Source organism: Hippocampus guttulatus, chromosome 20 (assembly GCF_054856545.1).
Source record: "Hippocampus guttulatus isolate MCC_2025c chromosome 20, RoL_Hgut_1.0, whole genome shotgun sequence".
Classification (NCBI taxonomy): Eukaryota; Metazoa; Chordata; class Actinopteri; order Syngnathiformes; family Syngnathidae; genus Hippocampus; species Hippocampus guttulatus.
The window spans coordinates 5,470,256-5,492,179 of record NC_141280.1 but is presented as its reverse complement, the minus strand read 5'-3'; the positions used below and the strand labels follow the sequence as shown (position 1 = coordinate 5,492,179).

The 21,924-nt window shown below is 45.1% G+C and overlaps 1 protein-coding gene across 1 annotated transcript; it reads left to right on the top strand.

Annotated features, from left to right (window-relative positions):
- Positions 1-1,263: 1,263 nt before the first annotated feature.
- Positions 1,264-21,581, top strand: LOC147187700 (synapse differentiation-inducing gene protein 1-like). The gene is made up of 4 exons (XM_086101166.1): positions 1,264-1,614; positions 8,959-9,539; positions 18,165-18,302; positions 20,823-21,581. Exons 2-4 carry the CDS (start codon positions 9,045-9,047, stop codon positions 20,979-20,981), a joined length of 792 nt encoding a protein of 263 aa, XP_085957292.1. The 5' UTR covers positions 1,264-1,614; positions 8,959-9,044; the 3' UTR covers positions 20,982-21,581.
- Positions 21,582-21,924: the final 343 nt, after the last annotated feature.

Sequence of the window (21,924 nt, the reverse complement as noted above, 5' to 3'; positions counted from 1 at the left end):
ATCCAATTGGCCTCGATTTGACCCTTTTATCACGTCCTGTGTCTGCTTTTTTTTTTTTTTTTCTGGTAGCCTTCAAACTTGGCGACTCCTCTTCAAACAATCGCAATGACAACATTGTGCCTCTTTACTCGATGTGCCATTTGCAAGAGATGTCGAAGTCAGATCATGGAGCGGGATTTCAGTCCTTTCACCGATGCGTTCAAAACTCTCAGGCCTGGCTCCTCTTATCTAAAAATTGAAAAATTCAAGATTATGCCGCCACGAGCAAGGAAAAGTGTCGAGAAAGTTCCTCATGTCGGCACCCCGGCATGAATTGATCATTTAGCACCCGCTGTACAACCGGGCGCGTACGGCCGAGTTGAGATATGGTGATTATCTCACTTGTTTTTGTTTCTATGGCATTACAAACAAACAAATTTATTACAATGACAAATCAGCTCTCAACGCTTTAAGTAGTTTTCCTGCATTTTAATGGGGACAATCAGCGCGTGATTTATGACTCGCGCAAACATAAACAACTGCTCCGTGAGAGATATTTGCAATCCAAACAAGCGAGCGGGCGACATAATTGCACCGCTTTTTCACAGCGTGTTAAACCTGCAGATTTGGGGATAAAAATATTATTCTCGGGAACGTTTTATGGAACGGTGGCGTCCTGTTATATTACGGTTCACCCATCGCGACCCGCTACATTGCTCTTTTTATTTTTTTTAATGGGTCTGAAGAGTATTGTATTTGTGTGATGCCCTCAGTGGTGGGAAAGGAGAGCCACGGTTGCCGATGCACTTTTTTTTTTTTTTAAGCCATTTATTAATTGCCAGGAGAATCTAACACAGTGAGCACACTTGCAACAAGTGTCCGCCACAACTCTCAACCGGACTCAAAAAGAAGCATGGCCAGGCAAAAACTATTTATTTGCATCCCGGCAGGACTATTAAATTCCAAAATGTGATTTTTCTTTCAAAGTGGCTCCAGCCAACTGAAATAGCTTTTATGCGGTTTAGCGACTTATCGTTGTAGCTCAGCTAACAACATATATACATACATATATTTCTTTTTTGTGCAGCAGGTAAACGCAATGTTTACCTGCAATAAAAATAATCGGATTCCTGCCCATGTTTTGACCAAGAGGTCTTTTGCGATGCCGCAAGAGGAGAGGACGAGCGGCCGCCCACTCCCCACACGCCCAGCACATGGTTAACCTCGTCCACACATCCAAATAGTGAGCGAGAGTAAAGGCGCGCACAAGAGAGGGCGGACGCTGCCTGCTTCAGCTCCGCAACCGCTGATCACCGAAAGGGGCTAGGGGGCGGGAGACAAGAGAGGGAACTCGTCTTCTATCTGCTGCGCCGAGATGTTGTAACAGATTTTCAAGGAGGCGCTAAAACAAGTGTTTGATGGGGGAAAGGAGAGCTTTGTTAGCGCACGGGAGAGAGATTTACGCGCGGGAGGTGAGCGCAACCGCCGTTCCGCCGCCGATGTGCGCGCACACCAACTCGGCGGGACACGTCGCACGTTCCTCCGGATGGGAAAGTCTCCGATGAAGCGTCGCTCTCCAGGCTACAGTGTGATGCACGAGCCGGGGGTTGCATCTGGATTGTCAAGAACTTACAGGTAATTGCTTTTTTGGTTGACATTTAATTAAAAAAAAAAAAATTTAGTCACTAAGCAGTGAAATGGTTTTAACGCTCTGGGGGTTGATTGTGCAAATGCATGCAAGGTGTCCATCATCATGATGGGGGAAGAGGTACTGGTTGCTAGTCACAACTTCCACCCGCACGTCGCTTCCACGCTCCTTTTGTTTATGTGTGCAAGCATGTGGGGGCAGGAGAGAGAAAGAAAGAGATGGAGACGTTGAATCGGGCGACGAGGAGATGACAACGTGTCCGTTTCGAGTATTTTAATGGCAACAGCAAAAATTGAACCAAGGCACATCATCTTGATTACCTCCGCCAAGCACGAAAATTGTTGTTCGCTTGCACCGGGTTATTGTTTTGGTAACAGTCGGGAGAAGGTATTTATTTTTGCCATTTGCCGGACTGACAAGAAGGAACTCGTACGCAGACACTTCAGCGCCAAGCCCGAGTCAACGCGCTGGGTGTCACAATGGACTTTAAAAAACTCATTTATAAAATAAAATAAAAGAATCCCCCCCCCCCCCCTTCTTGCTCTTCCACATTTCTGTCTGTGACGTGCACTCATGGCCAATGACGAGGCACTCCAAAGCGACCACATCGGTGGGCTATCCGAAGGTGTAGGCATAACGAGCTGATGGCTCTGCTGCATGCACCACGAGGACAGATCTGAAAAACTGTCATTAGGTGGCTTGGTCATCAAGTGCTGCCTCAATGAGTGTCATCAAAATCAATGCTTTTATTTTCTTAATGAGTCCACTTTCTTTCCTTCAGACTCTTGACTAATTAAAGCCTTTTGCCTCAAGTGCAACAACCTAGCTCCACCCACCCCAAAAGCCCTGGTTCGAAGCAGGGGTGGGGGGTGAGCAATGGGGCACCTCGGAACTGTGTTGATGGATGGATGGATGGATGGATGGATGGATGTAGCAAGATTGACAGTAGACGCACCGTACTACAAAGCCCCCAAAACAAATGATCGTGGACAAAATACACTGGACCATTATTGTGTTCCCTCAATCAATTGGCCGCGAAGACAGGTCAGCCTCGGTGCTGGCTGGCAGCAGCCCATTATATTGACGGCAAGCTGAATATGCTGAATTATGCAACATTTCCATTCCCACAAGAGGATTTACACATCAAGGAACACTTAAAATCATACAGTGAGGAGGGGGTTTGCATGGGGGAGGGCTGCAGAAGGGTGTTTTTATTTTATCAAGGTGCAGGGAGAGCGGGAGCCACATGATGACACGGGAGTGGCTTAATTCCCAAAAATGGATGATGAAGATTGACAGAGGTTGTAATATAATAAAACTCCGCTATTTACGGTGGATAAGGGATGAGCATTTGAGTAATTGTTTTCCCCCTTCCGCCCCTCCCCTAAAAATTTCACAGATTATTACGGTGGTACTTTGGACGTCATTTTGTCCCAATTCCTTTCCTTCCTGATTTTCTTAACCCTAACAGATTAATTTATTGCTGGTCTTTGCTGAAAAATAGCTGGGAAGAGGATTTTGAATGAAATAACCGAGTCAAGGTATCACTGTCGCGGAGACCATAAATCTACCGTAATCTATGATGCCAATAAACTTGTATAGCATTTCAAAAACTCATTTTACAACATTACCCGTAAAAAATGGCTTACGAGACTTTCCATAACTTCCATTAACAACCCAGGCTAAACTTAGCGCCACCTTAACATGGAAAAAATAGATCTCCGTCCAGATGTACTGTATCAACATACTTTGCTTGGCACCAATTACTACTTTCCGATTCGCCAGGACTTTGGCACCATCTTAGACGATTATGGTGCCAAAGGTCAAACAATTTGTAGATCGCGAACTGTGAACTGACAGTTCGGGGTGGGGGGTGGGTCACCATTGGAGACATTGCTGCTGCTGACTGATCGCAGTGCTCAGATGACAAATGCGCCTGGAATTTGCATCCTCCACTCCGAGCCCCGGCACACGCCCATCAATAACGAGCTGACGTCGCCGTTCATTATGTGCGACGCAGGCCGTCGTCGCGTTCCAAATTAAATCACAGAGAGAGATGAATTTGCCGGCGTCAAGAGGGATGGAGTGGCTCGATAAACATGGACGACAGATAAGGCGCATTGGTATTCAGGTGCGCCTCGACACTGGTCTCAGGGGGGCCCATCGGTTAAGAATCAGTTTGGAAAGGGGCCGGGGGGGTGGGGGGTGCATCGGGTCAAAGGGCGGGAGGGTGATTGACAGTGGGCTGACGAAGGCAGCCAGCATTGAGCTGATTGACAGTCTGATGGGACTGAAGTGCATTGGCAGATCGCGTAACCATGACCCGGATGCTAACAGGATGCCTGCTAATCTGCTAGACTCGTGTCTGACACCTCTGGACCTCTGTTTTCATCTTCTTTTTTTTTCCTGACACGTTCGATTCTGTATGTCTAGAATAAATAGATTTTACAACACGGGCAGTTTGCAGCCTTATGTACTGCAGTGTCACCACTCGGACTTGTAAATCATTGGATTCTGACAGCAGAGGGCGCGATCTTTTTTCGTCCATGTAGTTTATGGCCTAGATGGATGTTACTGTAGAAATGTGTTGTTGTTTTTTTAAACAACTCATTGTGTGCATTAAAATCGGTATAAAGAGAGTAGAAATCAATATTTTGAAAACTGCAAAGTTTGGTGCATGAATTTTACGATTGATAGTAATGTTATTCTTACAGGTATTAAAATGATGTTTATGTTAAAGTTGCTACTGTTCTGGAAGACTGTTTTCTTGATATACGTTTGTTTATGTTTACTATTCGGGATTATTATTTTCAGAAAATCCGTATTTTTTTCTTTTAGGTCTCTAGTAGTAAATAATTAATGTAAGAAGCAAAAAGGGTGCAAGAATAAAAAAGAATTGACAAGGAAGATGCCAGAAAAAAAGCTTTGTACAGCCCACCCCGTGGATATTAAGAGGATAAGAGAGGCAATAATGCCAGATATTCTACATGTCGGTTGATAATCCGATTATCAGTTTCACGTTAATTCATGCATTTTCTTAATCTAAAAAGATGCACACATTGATTTAAAAAAAAAAAGTGCAATTGCATCGCAAAGATAAAACCACAGATCAAAGCACATGGCAACAATCTTGTCCTTCTAATTCGGGTATGGCTAATTAATGCGTCCTTCCAGGATCATGAATGATTGAGTAGATTTTCGTCAATATAACGACGGGTTGCGGGGTTATGTGCAGTCGTCATTACGACTTGAATGGACCGAGTCCAACATAGTTCTCAGCCTTTGCAAGTTTTCAGCAATGATCTTCCAAAATGTATTTAGAAAAAAAAAAAAGACCTCTGTAATTCACTTGAAGCCCCCCCCCCCTCCCCATCTCACATTCGTTTCTTCCTTTTTGATTGCACAGCAGTTCAGTCCCGTGTCAGCTCTTTAGCATTCACGCAGCTTTTCTACAGAAGTGTCTCATGCAAATGTGACCTCTCGCTTGCTTGTTTTCTGAGAATGTCGAAGAAAAGTATACAGTAAGTGATTGCGGCTAATAAGGCTTATTTGCTGTCAGACATTACTCACTTGTTGTCTCATTAAGCACATCGAAAAAGCGCCGCGCGATTTAGGTCGGGACCCCCCCTGAATTTATCTGCATTTGGCATTTCTATTTCCAACACAGATTGAATGTCGAGGGTGTGACGTTTCAAAAATGGAGGCTCGAGGGTTGACGCGGTCGTTTGGGGTGGGGTGGTGGGGGTGGAAACAATTTGATTGTGTTTTGATGCTTGGAGCGCTTAAGCGTGTTTTTGACGCCTCGTTTGTCATCCGATTGAGACTTGTTAACCCGCTGGCAGGAACTTGACCACCGTGGCGACGACCCTGCAGAATGAAAATTAAACGGCTGCTACCAGGCTCGCATTTAATGACATAAACAGCTTTTGGCGAATTCATTACACCAACCAACATAAAAAAAGGCACCAGGTAGCATGAACGTCCGCGCTCAAGCGCGAACATTCAAATCACTCAAAAATGTTTTTCCCTCTTCAGGAGAGATTGGAAAATACTATCGTTTGACATTTCAATGATCATCATCTAAATGCCTTGGAATTGGCCTCAAATAAAAGCCTCAAAACCAAAATGTCTGTCTTTTTGGTCAATTATGTGCATAGGTGCTTGAGACTTGAGATAATCTCTCAATGTGTGACAGCATAGTGGTTGGGAACCGCTTCCGTATTCAGAATCAGAATCATCTTTATTGGCCAAGTATGTAGAACACACAAGGAATTTGTCTCCGGTATAACACGCTGCATTAGTATCATCGTAAACAACAAATCATTGAACCATTTTAGAGTAACCAGTAGCAGTATTTGTAGTACAAGAAGAGTGACTACGTCAGTGACTGTTTAAGGAGTTAATGGCTAGAGGGAAGAAGCTGTTTAAGTGTCTACTGGATTTGGTGCGCATGGATCTGTAGCGTCTGCCTGAGGGGAGTAGCTGGAAAAGGTGGTGGGCAGGGTGCGGGGGATCCAGGAGGATTTTCCGTGCCCTTGTCTTGATTCTTGCAGTGTGCAAGTCCTCAAGAGTGGGTAGGGCGGTGCCAACGATTTTTTCCGCCGTCCTAACTGTCCGTTGAAGTCGGATTTTGTCCTTTTTTGTGGCGGCCCCAAACCAAACCGTGATGGAAGAACACAGGATTGATTCGATGACTGCCGTGTAGAACTGTCGTAGCACCTCCTGTGGCAGGCCATGCTTCCTCAGCAGCCTCAGGAAGTACATCCTCTGCCGCGCCCTTTTCAGGATGGAGATGGTGTTGACTTCCCACTTCATGTCCTGGGAGACTGTGATTCCCAGGAACTTGAAGGTCTCGACGGTTGACACGGGGCAGTTGGATAGTGTGAGGGGCAACTGTGGAGAAGAATGTTTCCTGAAGTCCACGATCATCTCTACAGTCTTGAGCGTGTTCAGCCCGAGGTTGTGTCGGCTGCACCAGAGCTCCAGCTGCTCCACTTGTTGGCGGTACGCAGACTCGTCGCCGTCTTTGATGAGACCGATGACCGTGGTGTCGTCAGCGAACTTTATGAGTTTGACAGCTGGATCTGTTGAGGTGCAATCGTTTGTGTAGAGAGAGAAGAGCAGTGGAGAGAGGACACATCCCTGTGGGGCTCCAGTGCTGGTGGTGCGTATTGATGATGTTGTTGCTCCCAGTCTCACCTGTTGTGTCCGTCCCGTCAGGAAGCTGAGGATCCACTGGCAGATCGTAGGGGACACACCGAGGTGGAGAAGTTTGGGGGGGAGGAGTTCCGGGATGATGGTGTTGAACGCAGAGCTGAAATCCACAAACAGAATCCTTGCATAGGTCCCTGTGCTGTCGAGGTGCTCGAGGATGTAGTGCAGACCTATGTTGACCGCGTCTTCCACAGACCTGTTTGCCCGGTAGGCAAACTGGAGAGGGTCCAGCAGGGGTCCGGTGACGTTCTTTAGGTGGTTCAGCACAAGGCGTTCAAAGGACTTCATGACCACAGACGTCAGGGCGACAGGCCTATAGTCGTTCAGTTCCGATGTTGCCGATTTCTTGGGAACTGGGATGATGGTAGACTGTTTGAAGCAGGATGGGACCTCACACAGCTCCAGAGATCTGTTGAAGATTTGTGTGAAGACCGGAGCCAGCTGGTCAGCGCAGACTTTCAGGCAGGAGGGGGACACTTTGTCGGGCCCCGCAGCTTTCTTGATCTTCTGCTGCTTGAAGAGCCGTCTCACGTCCCGTTCGTGGATCTGTAGTGGAGAAAAAGAGGGTGGGGGGGTAGATAGAGTAGTTTCTGGTAGAGGTGGGTGTGTGTGGGAAATGGGGGTGTCCTTTTCAAATCGGCAGAAAAACATGTTTAGTTCATTAGCAAGACCCTTATTGTTCACTGTTTGGGGGGATGGCATTCTATAGTTAGTGATTGCTTTCAGGCCATTCCATACAGATGCAGAGTCGTTAGCAGAGAACTGGTTTTTCAGCCTCTCTGCATAGCTTCTCTTAGCGATGTTAATTTCCTTTGTCAATTGGTTTCGGGCGTGTTTGTACAGTGCCCGATCTCCACTTCTAAATGCGGCCTCTTTCTCTTTCCTGAGTTGCCTGAGTTTGGGAGTAAACCATGGCTTGTTATTGTTGAAGGAGTGGAAGGACTTCGTTGGTACACACATGTCCTCACAGAAACTGATGTATGATGTTACAGTGTCTGTGTATTCATCCAGTGTGCCCGTTGAAGTTTCAAAGACGCCCCAATCAGTGCAGTCTAAGCATTCTTGTAGAGCTAGCTTTGCTTCATCTGTCCATTTTTTCACAGTCTTAACAACCGGTTTAGCACATTTGAGTTTCTGTCTGTATGTAGGTATTAAGTGGATTAAATTGTGGTCAGAAAGACCCAATGCTGCACGGGCGACCGATCGGTATGAATTTTTGATTGTTGTATAGCAGTGGTCTAGAATGTTGCCTTCTCTGGTGAAACAGTCGATGTGCTGCTTATATCTGGGAAGTTCACGGTTAAGATGTGCTCTATTAAAATCGCCCAAAATTATCAGGGGTGACTCTGGGTATTTTAGTTCGAGGTTGTTTACTTGTTCGGCTAGCGTTTGTATCGCCGTGTTAGCGTTAGCTTGTGGCGCAATGTAAACACCGATTAGTAAAAAGGAGGTGAACTCACGTGGCGAGTAGAATGGCTTGCAGTTTAAAGACAGCGACTCCAGGTCCGGGCTGCAGTGTGCGTCGAGCTTCGTGACATCAGTGCACCATTCTTCGTTGATATAGAAGCAAATCCCGCCACCTTTCGATTTCCCTGATAGCTCCGTGTCGCGGTCGGCTCGGAGAAGGCGGAAGCCGGGTAGATGTAGCGCGGAATCCGGGTGGCGGTCACTGAGCCAGGTTTCAGTGAAGCAGAGCGCAGCAGAACGTGCAAAGTTTTTGTTGGTCTTTGTGAGGAGAAGAAGTTCATCCATCGTGTTTGGCAGAGATCGTAGATTAGCAAGATGGATCGATGGGAGCGGGGTTCGAAATCCGCGCTGCCGGAGCTTGACGAGCATTCTTATCTAAAAGGAACCCATGGACTGAAGTGAAAACAATCAGCCCGGGGGGCACACAACAAACATAATATCCCGACAAAATGCATTAGGATCAATCGCTATTGCTTTTCTGGGTAGCGTATCAACGAGTGTTTAAAACGGGGAGGCAAATTGAACCGAAATGAGTCCTCTTGCGAGATGCAGCTCTCCCAACCAGGAATTAAAACTCAACTCTCCAAAAAGTCTGCTTGATACAAACGCTAAAAACTTCCCCTTCTTCTGCATTACTCTTTCCTCTGCAGGTCTCCGAGTGCTGAATGCCGCTAGGGTCTCAAGCGCCGGTCAAGGAATTGCCGATCATTAAAAAGACTTTTGCCCTTTTGTTGCTATGGAGAACCTTAGCGAGCTCCAGAATCCTTTGTTGGACAAAAATAGCAAGCATATGGTCAACGGTTATGGAGGAGACTTCCCAAACAACCAGTTCCAGGAGAACATTATCAACTACTTTGGTGGTGAGAGCGACGGCGGCAGAGGGAAGCCGGTCAATGTAGTAAGCGGCGGGGGCGGCTACAATAGCAACGGCAAGATGAAGTCGCAGCAGCTCTTGGATGCTACCTCGCTGCATTTAGCCGTGGAGGCCTTCTACAGGCCCAACTTCATCTTGTACAAAGAGGACAATGGCAGCATCAAGGCCAAGGAATATAAAAGTGAGTGCTGTGAGACCACCTTCACGGAGAAGAAGGCCAAGGAGACATCCAACTCCACCGGAGGGTCCGCGGCCGGCTCGGAGGAACCGCAAGCAAAGGTGTCGGAGGACGGCGAACATGTCAAAATCCAGACCGTTTCATACGAGGTGGAGGAGGAAGAGTACGTAGAGTACGAGGTAAGGCTTTGAAATACTATTCTGGAAAAAAACCCATACTCTTAAACACCATAATGGTGGCCCTCTGTTAAAGAAAACAATACCTTGAAAGATTTGACATTTCATTGTACAGGACACAGATTCAAGACACCCTGTGCCGGATGTAGCAAAGCAGCTCCAGAAAATAACAGACCAAGCCTTCTGACTCTGGATGGCACATCGAGCTGCAGAATGCCTTGATCATTTTTAGACTTCACTGAACCCAGCACAGATTCAAGACATCCTGTGCTGGATGGAGCAAAGTAGCCCCAGAATGTAACTGACACCAAATATTCTGACATTGGACGGCACGTATGCGTTTTGCCTCCAAGAATGTCTTGATATAATCCTCCCAATAATGGTTCAAGATTCAGACTTTTCAGATTTTGGTCAGACATTTGGATCACCTGCAAACAGCGTATTGGGTGCTAATTCACTCTGCGTGAGCAAACAGACACCAGGTTAGAATTTCCGCAGCGATCTCTGAACACTATAAAAAAAAATAACCCCAAAACGGTTGCACATCTTCCCAACCACAAATCCCGCCAGATATGCTGACCCTGTCATCCATTTCACACAGCCGTAAATTCACATCACCATAAGTCTTCAGTGCTGGCTCTACCCCTGGGATATTAAGTGAAAATGCTGCATTAGCTGAACTGTTTTGGCAGAGCCAATAGTGCAAAAACACTCCAAAGGATTTAGGGGATTGCGATGTGGGGATTGGGTGTCCAGTTGGACCGGGTGTCCTGCGAGGCTACCACATGGCCGGTGAAATAAAATAACCAAGATGACACGTAGAGAAAATGCCATCCAAATCATAGCGGGGATGCAAATTAAGTGGTTGCTCTCGTATTGCTGTTTGGCTTGCAAATAAGGTCAAAGAAGTGACATTCCTTCACTTCACAAAACGAGTCGGCATGTGAAACCATCATCATCAGAGGCTGGTTTTGCCGGATAAAAAGCGAAACATACTCGGTGGGACTCATTATGTTGTAGACTACAGACTATACCAAACGACTCGCCTCCAGTCTGACACGAGGAAGGAATCCCACAACTACTTAACAAGATTGTAATATCCAGGATGGCTTGATTTTGGACCCGGTATCTATATTAACTCATTCAGTACCAGCCAATTCTGGACCAAGTCTGAAAAGACGTTTAAAAACGTCTTTGGGAGTGAATGAGTTAGAGTCTTTATTAGGGCAAGAGCATCGGGCCGTGTGAAGGCCCTCTTCGAATTGCCGTATCACTGAATAGCTGCAGAAATAATTGGTCCCACCATTCCTTGTCATTGCTGTTGCAAAAGAACAACCCGGCTAGTGTAAGTCGGACTACGGCAGATCAGGACACTCCATTACAAGGTGCAATTTACATTACGCACAAAATGAAATTTCAGGATCAACCTAAAATACACTTGATCCTTTCCCGACGAACCTGATTTGACTTTATCGTAAACTTAAGGTGAATCCTTAACGTTTGTCCGAAAGCCCAATAACCTGAACGAAGTCGCGCCTACGCCTCAATAGCCAAAATCTGCCGAAAACACTTCTCGCCGACCCCCCGATGTGATGAGTACAGCATGTCTCCGTCATTTCACCACAAGCGGCAAATTGTCGACAACCAATTAAAAGGTGCTAACTAATGTGTGGAAACGCGTTTAATGGTAACGTTCGGCGGAACAAGGCTATCAAAGTTTGGGTTTGACACGCTTGTTAGCGACCGGAGCTCCTCGCCCCAAATGCGCGCGCGCTTGTCCGTTTGATCCTCACGCCTTTTCTTCCATTAAAATTATCCGCCGGTTTCACCTGAATACATAATAAGCACTGGAAGCTGCATTTGGATTTGCCGGCCATCTGTTCCGCCACCCCTCGTGCATAAAATCTGCATTTAGCAGTGAATTTCATATTGACTTGACGCTGTGAGCATGTGGTCTTGCCACTCCGCCGCAAATTTTAACAGCAAAAAAAAATAAACAAAACCACCTCTCAGATTTCGTCAATGTCCTCTTTTTAAAATATAACGGTGTCCAATATCAATATAGCCGAGTTTCACAATAGCTATATTTCTCTGGTGTGATTGGAAGGGCAATCCATATTCACTAAGAGGGAGAGAAAGGCGCTTATGCCTTCATTAAAACTAAAATGTGGTCATGCCTCAGTTCAGTACACACATATTGTTCGCCCTTTGAAGCGCCGGCGAGAGCCAGAGTCATAAATTCTCATGAAATCCTCCACAGGTAGCCTTTCTCCCATTTAGCAGTAAACGACAATAACGATCGGATCATTTCAAAGCGGCAAGAAGCGGTGCGCTTGTGCGATTGATTTGACCACGAGCTGTCCTCGGCTAACGGATGATATTTATCCCTTCGCACGCCGTGTCTCTCCGGCCAATAAAAAACCTAAGTGTCCCTCGGTGACTCCGGGAATGTAATAGCCTTGTGTCAAAATATACGACTTGTGGGGGGAGGGGGGGGGCAGTAAAACCGAATGAGCAGACGTTTGCCTTGAAATAGGATGTGGTGGGGAAAGAAAAAAAAACACGAGCATTAGTCTTAACCTCGTCGCTACTTTTTGGAATATGAAGGAAAAAATATGCAGCGTAATTCTACTTCACGCTCACCAGTTGTCGATTTATTGAACAGGCAGGCAGCCCTAGCTCACAGAAATGTCACAGATGTTCCAATGGCAGCCTCGGAACAAATTCCCAACCATGAAAAAAGCAAAAATAGGGGAAGTATCGAGGAGTGGATAGCAAATGCGAACGTTGCACTCTACAAAGATAGAGCACAAGTCTCTAATTGCCTAACCCCCGACCTCAACTTCTTCCTTTGACCGTCCTCTGTTTTAAAACCCCCCGGCCTGGCCAGCTTGTTGTCATGGCAACAGGTCAGACTCAAGGCCAAGACACGCGTGGCGGTTTGACTGTAAACTTTTGACTGAAACTTGACCATTTTGTTTGGCTGCTGCTATTTTGAATTTATCATCATCATCATCATCAAACCATTGATCTGATTTGGATGCGGCGATTGTAAAATCGCGCCGTTTGCAAACAGTCGCTATCAGCTCTCCCCCAGATGGACGTGTGCAACAAATCACGGGCCGCGTCAGGTTTGCCGCGCGGCTAAATGTTTAATTTACAAGCTGATACGGTTGCTTTTGCAATCAGCGGAGAGCAAAATTCCCTGCGGGCCTGAGCTCTTTTTATGCCACCAAATGCGGCTAATTATATCCCCCCCCATTACGGGCGATAGGCAGCGTCTAATCACATTTTCGCAAATTACAGTTACTCGGCTCAGTCGTTTGGGCTGCCACAATCACTGCGCTATGATCTCTCAACAAGAAATGTGTTTGTTGTTGGGATTGTTTGATGCTCTTTGTTTGGGACTGCGGCGCAAACGGGGGCTGTTGATTGCATCTGGCATGAAAATAATGTGAAGACTGGTGGTTTCACTGTTATGTTCTCGATTTTTTTGATAGCAACTCATTGGTATCATGCTAGCTTTGATACAATATATACTGTATATATATATATATATATATTTTTTTTTTTTGCGATGGCACAAAAGTATGTTTTAGTTTAGCTTAGTTTGAGATGTGTCATGGCTGATAGCGTCTCCAAGCAAACTCGGAAGATAGGTTTGTGTTTCAATTCATCCATCCGTGCATCCATTTTCCGATCCGCTTTATTCTCACAAGGGGGGTTGCTGGAGCCTAGAAAAACAGTGAGTACAGCGGTACGGGCCACCCTGTTTTTGTTTACACAGTGGAGCTAACACTTCCTGTCCCCCGACTTAATGAGTTCCTCTGCACCGTCGATTATTTTCTGAAGACGAATACAGGTAGCAATGAATGTGCAAGCATGCCTCGTACATCACGACCGAGCTCTTATGTTCCGTCTCAAGGACTTTTATTAGCGGCGTGGGGAAGCCACTCCCCTTTGGGAAGTGGCCTGTCACGCCGCCTTAGAATTATTAAGTCTTAAGACAAGCACCCTGGTCACCACTGGGACCTTGGGCTCCAGCATGGACATAAATTAACCATCTGGAGCAGGTGTGGCAACGCGAAAGGCCACGTGCGGATGTCGGGACCCGGGCGGCCAGGGGAGACCACCCGCCGCCACGTGTTAGGGATAGCGGAACATGCGATGCCATTTGTGGGGCCCTAATGACTCAACTCCATGAGCGGTCGACTCTTTTTTTGGGGGGTTATTTTTCAAAAAGCGTTTAAAGATTGCTTTCACTTCTTACGAGGACACGCCGCACGCAGGGCGTGCTCAAATTTCGACTCGGCTCCATATTTAATCAATTGCTAAATCATCCAGCGTGGCAATTTCTCATTTGTGTTGCCCTTTCATTCAGCAACGTAATTGAATTCCTGTTGGCGGCAAAGTCGTTAGTTTCTTTCTTTGGTTTCCACTCTGCCGCGCGCAATCCGATTTATTTGTGTAATTTCAAACACAGACTTTCGAGTTATAAGGCAATTTAGAAGCCAGCGCTTGTTTTCTGCCGGGAGCTTTAATTGCGTTCCGATTTTTCTGTGTCTTTTCATTCACGCCGTTGCGCCTGCAGACACGTTTTGGCGGCGCTAGACCCAACAACTGCAGCGCAGCGTGCGAGATGCATGAAAAGTATGTAATGAATTCTCTTTTTCTCCAGAGAAACCTTCAGCACATTAAATCAACAGTCCTAATGTAATTTTGGGTGCCTCGGGCATGATTCGATTGACTCGGTGAGTCCAAATAGTACTTTTTAAAGTATGCCTTAGTTCTCCTTCTCTCACTTGCACGGTTCTCCAAATGACAATTAGTAATTTCGCACCTGATTATTGGCCGCACCCACCACATTTTTCAAGGAAAAAAACATTTTGTAGACACATAAGCCGCACCTGTCTATAAGCCGCAGGTGCCCACAATGTAACATGAGAAAAGGTGGTGCACAGAAAACGTTTTCAAACTTTTGATAACACACCTTCATTTTTCTTTCCAAAATTTTCGATTTGGACTAAATTGTAAGAGTTTTCATCTCCTGCACACACCTGAATCCTGAACCTTACCCACAACGTGCCAGATGTGCACCAGGACCACCGTGTGCAAGATGTTATAAATATCATGGGTATGTAAAACTGGAAGGACATGGGTGTGTGTGTGTGGGGGCGGGGGATACAAAAAAACAGGCCAACCTCTTTGTACAACGGTCCCATGAGGATTGTGAAAGCATCCATTAGGTCTTTGTTACCTGTCAGGCAATTGGCTCATATTGACAGGATTTACACCCCCCTCCCGAGTGATTCATCCGAGCACAGCCTTCAGCCGCCTGCATGTTACCGTTACTCCGCTGGCTGGTTAAACATCTGGCCTGCTTCTGCTTAAAATGCAGACTTTGAACAGGTTGTTCTTTTCCAGCTGCTGGTAATTGGCCCACGGGAAGGCTTGGCGGAAGGATCGGTGGCCCGTTGTGACAAAATCTCTGCAAACATTCCACAAATGGCTTTTGGGCAACTAAAGGCCACTCGGCGGTGAATCGAAACAACACAAATCTCCCAGCATGCCTTGTGCTCCCACTCGTTCGACTGATGTGATTGTTACGGCGCGCGTAGTCAATGTCATCATCTGTTTACAAATGTTGGTCTGTCCCCATGGCGTCTTATTATTTTTTTTACACGTTACTAACCAATGGGTTGAAAATAGCTTGAAAGCAAACCTATTCAGTCTTGAACTCGCCTGTCCTCTTCCCTCGCGACATCAAATGGATTGCCATCATGCGTCGGTGCTGAAGGAACAGGTCAGCCACGAAGGTTAAATCCATGCATATTCAGTCACACCGCTTAGTCACCTCATCATTTAATGCATCAGGCCTGGCGAAGACCTTTGAGAAAAAGTCAGGGAAGATACACCAAAGCAAATGGCTATGGTTGCATTATTAGTACATGATTTGATGATTTTATGATAGCAATGGACAAAGTGAGGCTATTTTTCTACCTGTACATGTTTTATTACCTCAACAGGGTGTCCCAATTTGCATTTGCGGAGCACTTTTTTTTTTTTGCTTACTCCAATCCCTTTCGAGTAATAACACGCTTGTTTTCTTCCCCTCCGTTTTATTTTGGGGAGTCCATTAATCCGCCGTCTGCGCGACCATTAGTGGGGCAAGGTGGGCAAAACTCCACCGCCCATGCGTTAATCCCGTCATCCATCAAGGAAATTGCTTCACTCCCACCAAGTATGGACGGCTACGCAAAGACGGTCGCGGCGTTGAGGACAATAAGCTTTGAATATCAAATAACTGTGAGGCTGTGAGAAAATGAGGCCCCTTATTTTATATGATTGTAAGGGTGTATGCCGGAACATGTCGAAAGGTAAATTTGGAGGTTTGTGTTCCACACACACTATACTTGCCTAAGCAGGTTTATGTGTTCGTGAATTGAGTACAGATTTTTTTTTTAAAACCATTTCAGTTATGATGGGGGTTTTTTTTGGAGGGGGTGTGGGCGTGGCTAAAGGTGGGAGTAAGATTGCATTTTGAAGCAAGTATTTAGTATTTAAAATGCAGCGATGGGAGTCGTGACCAATTGAGCAATTCACTCACTTGTCGTGAAGTACTGTGACGGTTGTGACTGCCCATCCTGCGCGAGTGTAGAAGACATCAACTTCTACGTGTTATTTTTGTTTTCCAAGCATGTTGTTTTCCTCTTTATCAAACTCGCAGCAAAACTGTCAAGATAAAGCCAAACCGAGCCCTTCCGCTGCATGACAACCGAAAGGCCAGTGTGGCGACTGTCGGGAAATAACCCTTCGTTCATTTTGAAGCAATAGAGTGCTTTGCTTTTGATTTCCTAGCGTGCTGTGAAAAGTCCAACAGTATGACTTTGGCTATGGGCATAGGAGCCACCATGGTGAGAAACAATTAAAACATTTGTGTTACTAGTTGTTTTTCTTGTTGCCGTTTTTATCTTTAACACAATTCTCTCAGTGGCAAGAGGACATGAAATAAATATTCAGAATTATTTAGGCAGGCCACAGAAAACACGCCAGGATTAAAGGTAATAAAGGGATTACGTTGCCTCATATTGCTCAAATTAAAGAAATCTTAAGGATGCTACAGCCCGCCGTGGTTCGTAATTCTCTTTTGGGTAAAAATACATCATTAACTGTGTTTTGGTTTTTTTCCTCCCCCGCTCTTCATTTATTTCTCATGTTCCACCCCGGTTCTGGATCATCCTTCAAACGGGATGATGAGTGCAGGCTGCAGCTTAATGTAGCCTTAATCTCTGATGTCTTTTCATTACGCAACACGTCTTGGCTTTGGAGCAGGGAAGGTTATTGATGCAAACGTGTATTGATATAGGTGGGGAGACTGGAGGGGAAAAAAAAAAGCTATACAAAATTGCAAACTCATTCCAGCGAGAGCTTCATTCAAAGTGTACATTCGAGCATGACGTCTTTTGCCGTTCGCCTGACAAAACGTCGGCAACTCCATCTCCCAAAACTAATGAAAAAGTAATGGACCTGGACAAAAGGTCCATGCATATACGCGTTCATATTACGCACAAGCGGGCCGAGACTCGTCTGCCTCTCCCATTTGTCTGAACGCATATTCTTTCTACTCCCACTCCAAATGGAGTTGCTTGTTGCCATCCTCCCATTCTTATACGGCTTCAATGTCAAAGTGTTTGAGCTGATAAGCACGCTCGTTACCGATATTGCACAAAGAGACCACGAGAGAAAAACTTCAAGAAGAATCGAGACAGCATTTATTTAGCTGACAGCTAAATAGCAGTGTACCAACAAGGATGCCGCTTTTGACTGGAAGATCTTGCCGAAGATCAGATACGTCTGGTGGGATCTGAACACAGGAATCTCAATGGCTCATAAAATAAATCCATAGTCCCGAATAGACCAGAATTGATGAAGACTTGATCAAAATTGTGGCAGACAAGTGATCATTGGGTTTTAGACTGAAATAGGCCCGAATCAAAATTCCCCAACGTCAAGCTAACGCACCTGGACAAGTGTCGTTCGAAATCAGTTCACATAAACGGCACGTCAACAGCGAATCGGACAACACAAGCTCGGAACAGGCTACAAGTTGATAGAACACAATATGACTCCAAACCAGGTGCCACGTGTATGCTAGCATTTGCCAACAGCCAGCTTGTTGACATATTTCATGGCTCAGCCAGACCAAAGCCCAGGAACACAATTGCAAGGGAAATTATTGTGCCACATAATTTGTTCCATTTCGCTCTCAGGTCAACAAAAATAATACAAGCGGACCAACGATTGGCGGTCGTGCAACGCCCCAAGCTAGCGCGCAACCTTCCAAAACAGTTGACTGGCTGTAAAACACAGCAAATAAAGAGTAGCTTACCATGATAACAGGCGGTCATGGGAAGTCACGGTAGCAGCTTGGTCGGAGTGCGGCCGACACAGAAAGTAACACGATGAACTGCCTGTGAAGAGAAAAGATAAAGTTGTCCAAGTCAGACGTTAAGACCCAAAAGTTTCTGAAAGTCTCGTTTTCATGCGCATCGCAAATTCAAACGCCTTTGAAAAAAATAAAAAAGAATCCACACATGTATGACAAATTATTTATTGTGTCCTGTACAGACAGACTGCTCTAGCGACAGCGAGAGTGAGGACAATTTCATCGTGGTGCCTCCGAGGGACCACCTGGGCTTGGCCATCTTCTCCATGCTCTGCTGCTTCTGGCCTCTGGGAATCGCAGCATTTTACTTCTCGCAGGGGGTAAGCGCACGCACACGCACGCACACACACACGGTGTACACCCTTGTCGTCGGCTATGTACAGCAAGGTTATTAGAAGCTGCATGTGGCATAACAATCACACGCCGGTGTACTCAAACCAGTCGCCGTCAATGCCAGGTGTGGTATACAAACATGTTTGAGTTTTGAAAATAAATCAAAAGTCACTCTCCAAGCTTCGTCGGTATGTTTGTTGAAAGGTGTGACACAAATCTCAGCTTTAATCCGAATGATTGTATGTGACATAACAATCACACTCGTGTGTGGCGTCGTGAATCCCCAGGCTGGAACAGGAGACATTTACTAGTGTCATGAATCACCATAAAAGGAAAAAAATCCAAGCAGCGAGTGATGAATGAAGCGAATGTAAATAAGTAGACAACATATGAACACACGTCCAACCACAGCAATTTTTAGCAGTGAGAATTTTTTTTAAACAGATTTCATTTGGAACCTCCCCGTGTCAAAACAAAAACCCTCTGGGCTAATTCTGTGGAAGTGATGGCTGCGTTTCACACCAGAGAACCCTCCCCGCCGCCCCTCACAAGGTGCTGTACTGAGAAGTAGGGAGCGTGGTAGGGAGGTTGGGCTTCTTTTTACATCTTGATAACACACTTTGCTGTGCCTCATTCTTTGGCCAAAAAGAAAAATTAATGAATTCCGTATGCGCATATAGAGCTCGACTTAGCAGTTCAAAATGATTTATTATTACTCTCTGTCAAAGCAAGAATCCTGTAAAAAAAAAAAAATAAATAACAGACATCTCTCAACCACAGACACCTTTCAAGTGATCGTCAAACCTTGTGGGATTATTAAAGGATGAAACAAACTGAAAGATGAATGGAAAATAAAGGTCAAACTCATAATGAGCACAGGTCACCACGCTGCTGGTGAAAATCTTCAATGCGTGGAAATATCACAAAGTCAATCAAAAAAACTGAGTTTCAATTTAAATTTGGATTGAAATTTGGGATTTTTGATGTCTTCCAGCCCTGTGGGATTGCTTTTCTTTTGCCAAAACAAGAAGCCTGTTCATTTTGAAATAGGATGGTGCTATCTGTAAAATAAAACGGCGGGAAAAAAACACTTTTTTTTTCAATCTCTAACTTTCTGGGACTTCAGTGCTTTGTCTAAGCAAGAATCTTAATAATTCAAAAGAACATGAAAGCCAAGATGGTTGAGGAGTCCGAGCATCTTGAGCTAAAGTTGAATGAAAGATGAATAGGCTACGTCTTCTTTGTTATCACAGTATTCGTCACAAGTTCGACATTGAACGTTGAAATTCGGCATACAGCTCACACCCTCAAAAGATTGAACCTTGCATTCTCTGTGAGAACGAAAAAAGAAAAAGACAAACGAGTTAGCGAGTATAATAGGGTTTTGCTGATGGCAGATCAATAGCATCGCCGTCCCATCGGAAGGTCACCGGACACTGAGAGCAATAGTAGCGAGAGACAACTGCTAAAGCATAAAAATATATTTTAAAAAAACAAAAAAACAAATGTGACACCTGAAAATGTGAACCTTTATGGAGGAAATACGGTGTTGTGCATTTGATTAGCGAGCGGAACTGACTGCCATTATCGCCACTAATGGTGTGGCTGTGTGTTGTTTGGAGACGCAGAGAGGCTGCAGAGATCGCTCTCATGATTATGCAAGTTGTCGTACAAAAGCCTGACAACAATAATTCATTTGAAATCGTGAGTAAATGAGTGTTTACGTGACACGAGTGGGGCTCTCAAGTGTGTTATGTGTCTGATGAAGGTTAGCATGGAGCAATACCATAACTTAGCATTTTGTCCTGTTTTTTTTTTGTGTGTGTACATAAAGCTAGAGAAGCACATAGCACTTTATAAAAGCATATAGTAAGTATATATATATATATATATATATATATATATATATATATATATATATATACATATAATAATTAAATAGTTCATGCATCCATATGGATATAAACAAAGAAGATGGGCAAAACTGCTCAGTAAGCAGCGGCAATATTAGTCACATTTCGTATTGTTACATTGTCTGTCTACATGTGTTGCTGCACACATTGATGCTATTCGTCCATGTTGTTTGTCAGCAGCTTGTTTTGATCATACGACTCAGCCCAGTGTTGTTTTCCTAGTTTCCTCCCCATTTTTCACGTTTGTTTACCCTTTTCAACATCCTGGTATTTCTGGCTTGCTCATACAGTAGATTTCGGCGGCGGCGTCAATGCCTTTCCCTGAGTTTTCCAAATGATGTTAAATTTGCCATTCATCATCTGATGGCACATATTAGCACAACCCACAGTCCTTGACATTTTCCTACTAATTGCTGCCAACGAGCTTTTTCTGGCTTCATCTGTCAAGAGGAGTGTCCTCCTACCTTTATCAACACTTGTGCAGAATCAACAGCCAGCTTGTGTCAATGCCAAATCCCCTAACCTGCCGCCTGACCTTTTTCTTTCCCTCCTTATCTATCTTATTTATTTATTTATCTGTGCTCTTTCTTCCAGACCACCAAGGCGGTCCACAAAGGCGACTTCCCGCTGGCAAACATCGCCTCCCGACGCGCTCTGTTCCTGGCTGCCCTCTCCATCACAATTGGCACAGGAGTCTACGTGGGGGTGGTGGTGGCACTTATCGCCTACCTTTCAAAACCGGGACACATCTAGCCGATTGCTCATATCTGCCGGGAAGAGAAGAGCTGCTTGAAGCTTGCATATTTAGAGGATCGTTCTTTGGTGGCTGTACAGAGTTTCCCCTGCCACCCTCATTTCTTTTCCCTGAAGATTCCCCCCGTCAGCCAGAATTAGCACAGCGGCAGGAAAAGGGGGCAAGCGGCAAAGATGAGGAAAAGTTGACAAGAATGGATATTTTCCCTCATCATAGTGAGGTTATCCTCCATTGAACTCTACGAGAATCATTGCAAGCTGAAGAATGTTAGGAACCACAAACTCCATCGTTGGTATTCTTTGAGCCTCCCTGGAGCCTAAAAAAAATAATTTCAAGAAACACCAGGACTGATAAGAGCATCATTTCGAATGCATAAAACATCACAGAGCTTTTTAATTTCACTCCCCCTTGTGTCAAAGCCCCCACAACGCAATTGTCTCACGCCAGGTGTTTACCCACCATCCAGATGTGCTTTGTTTTTGTTTTTCAAACCCTTTGTCTAAAGGCACCTTGTCGAACAGCCTGTGGCGGTGTCCGATCGTGGGTTAACAAGCGACTGCGTGAAAAAAATAAATGAATAAATGAAATCAGCTCAACAACGATTCCATTCATACCAACCTTACCCTATCAACCACATTACTCTCATCAAATAAGTATGATGGAAGAATTACAAACATATTTTTGGCAAGTCCATGTTAACACAGATGTTTAAAAAAAAAACAGATTTTTCTCCGGCGGCCAGAGTATTTCGTCTTATGCGTTTGTGTGTCGATGTCGAAAACTAAGCTCTTTGTCTCGAAACGTGCGCTATTATCGCAATCATTTCAATAAATGACAAATCACAGAACAAAAACAGTCTTGACTCAAGCCGGGTACACACATGCTCATTTTTGACATCCATTTTTTGAACACCCACAAAGACGACTGCAGATGACCAACACT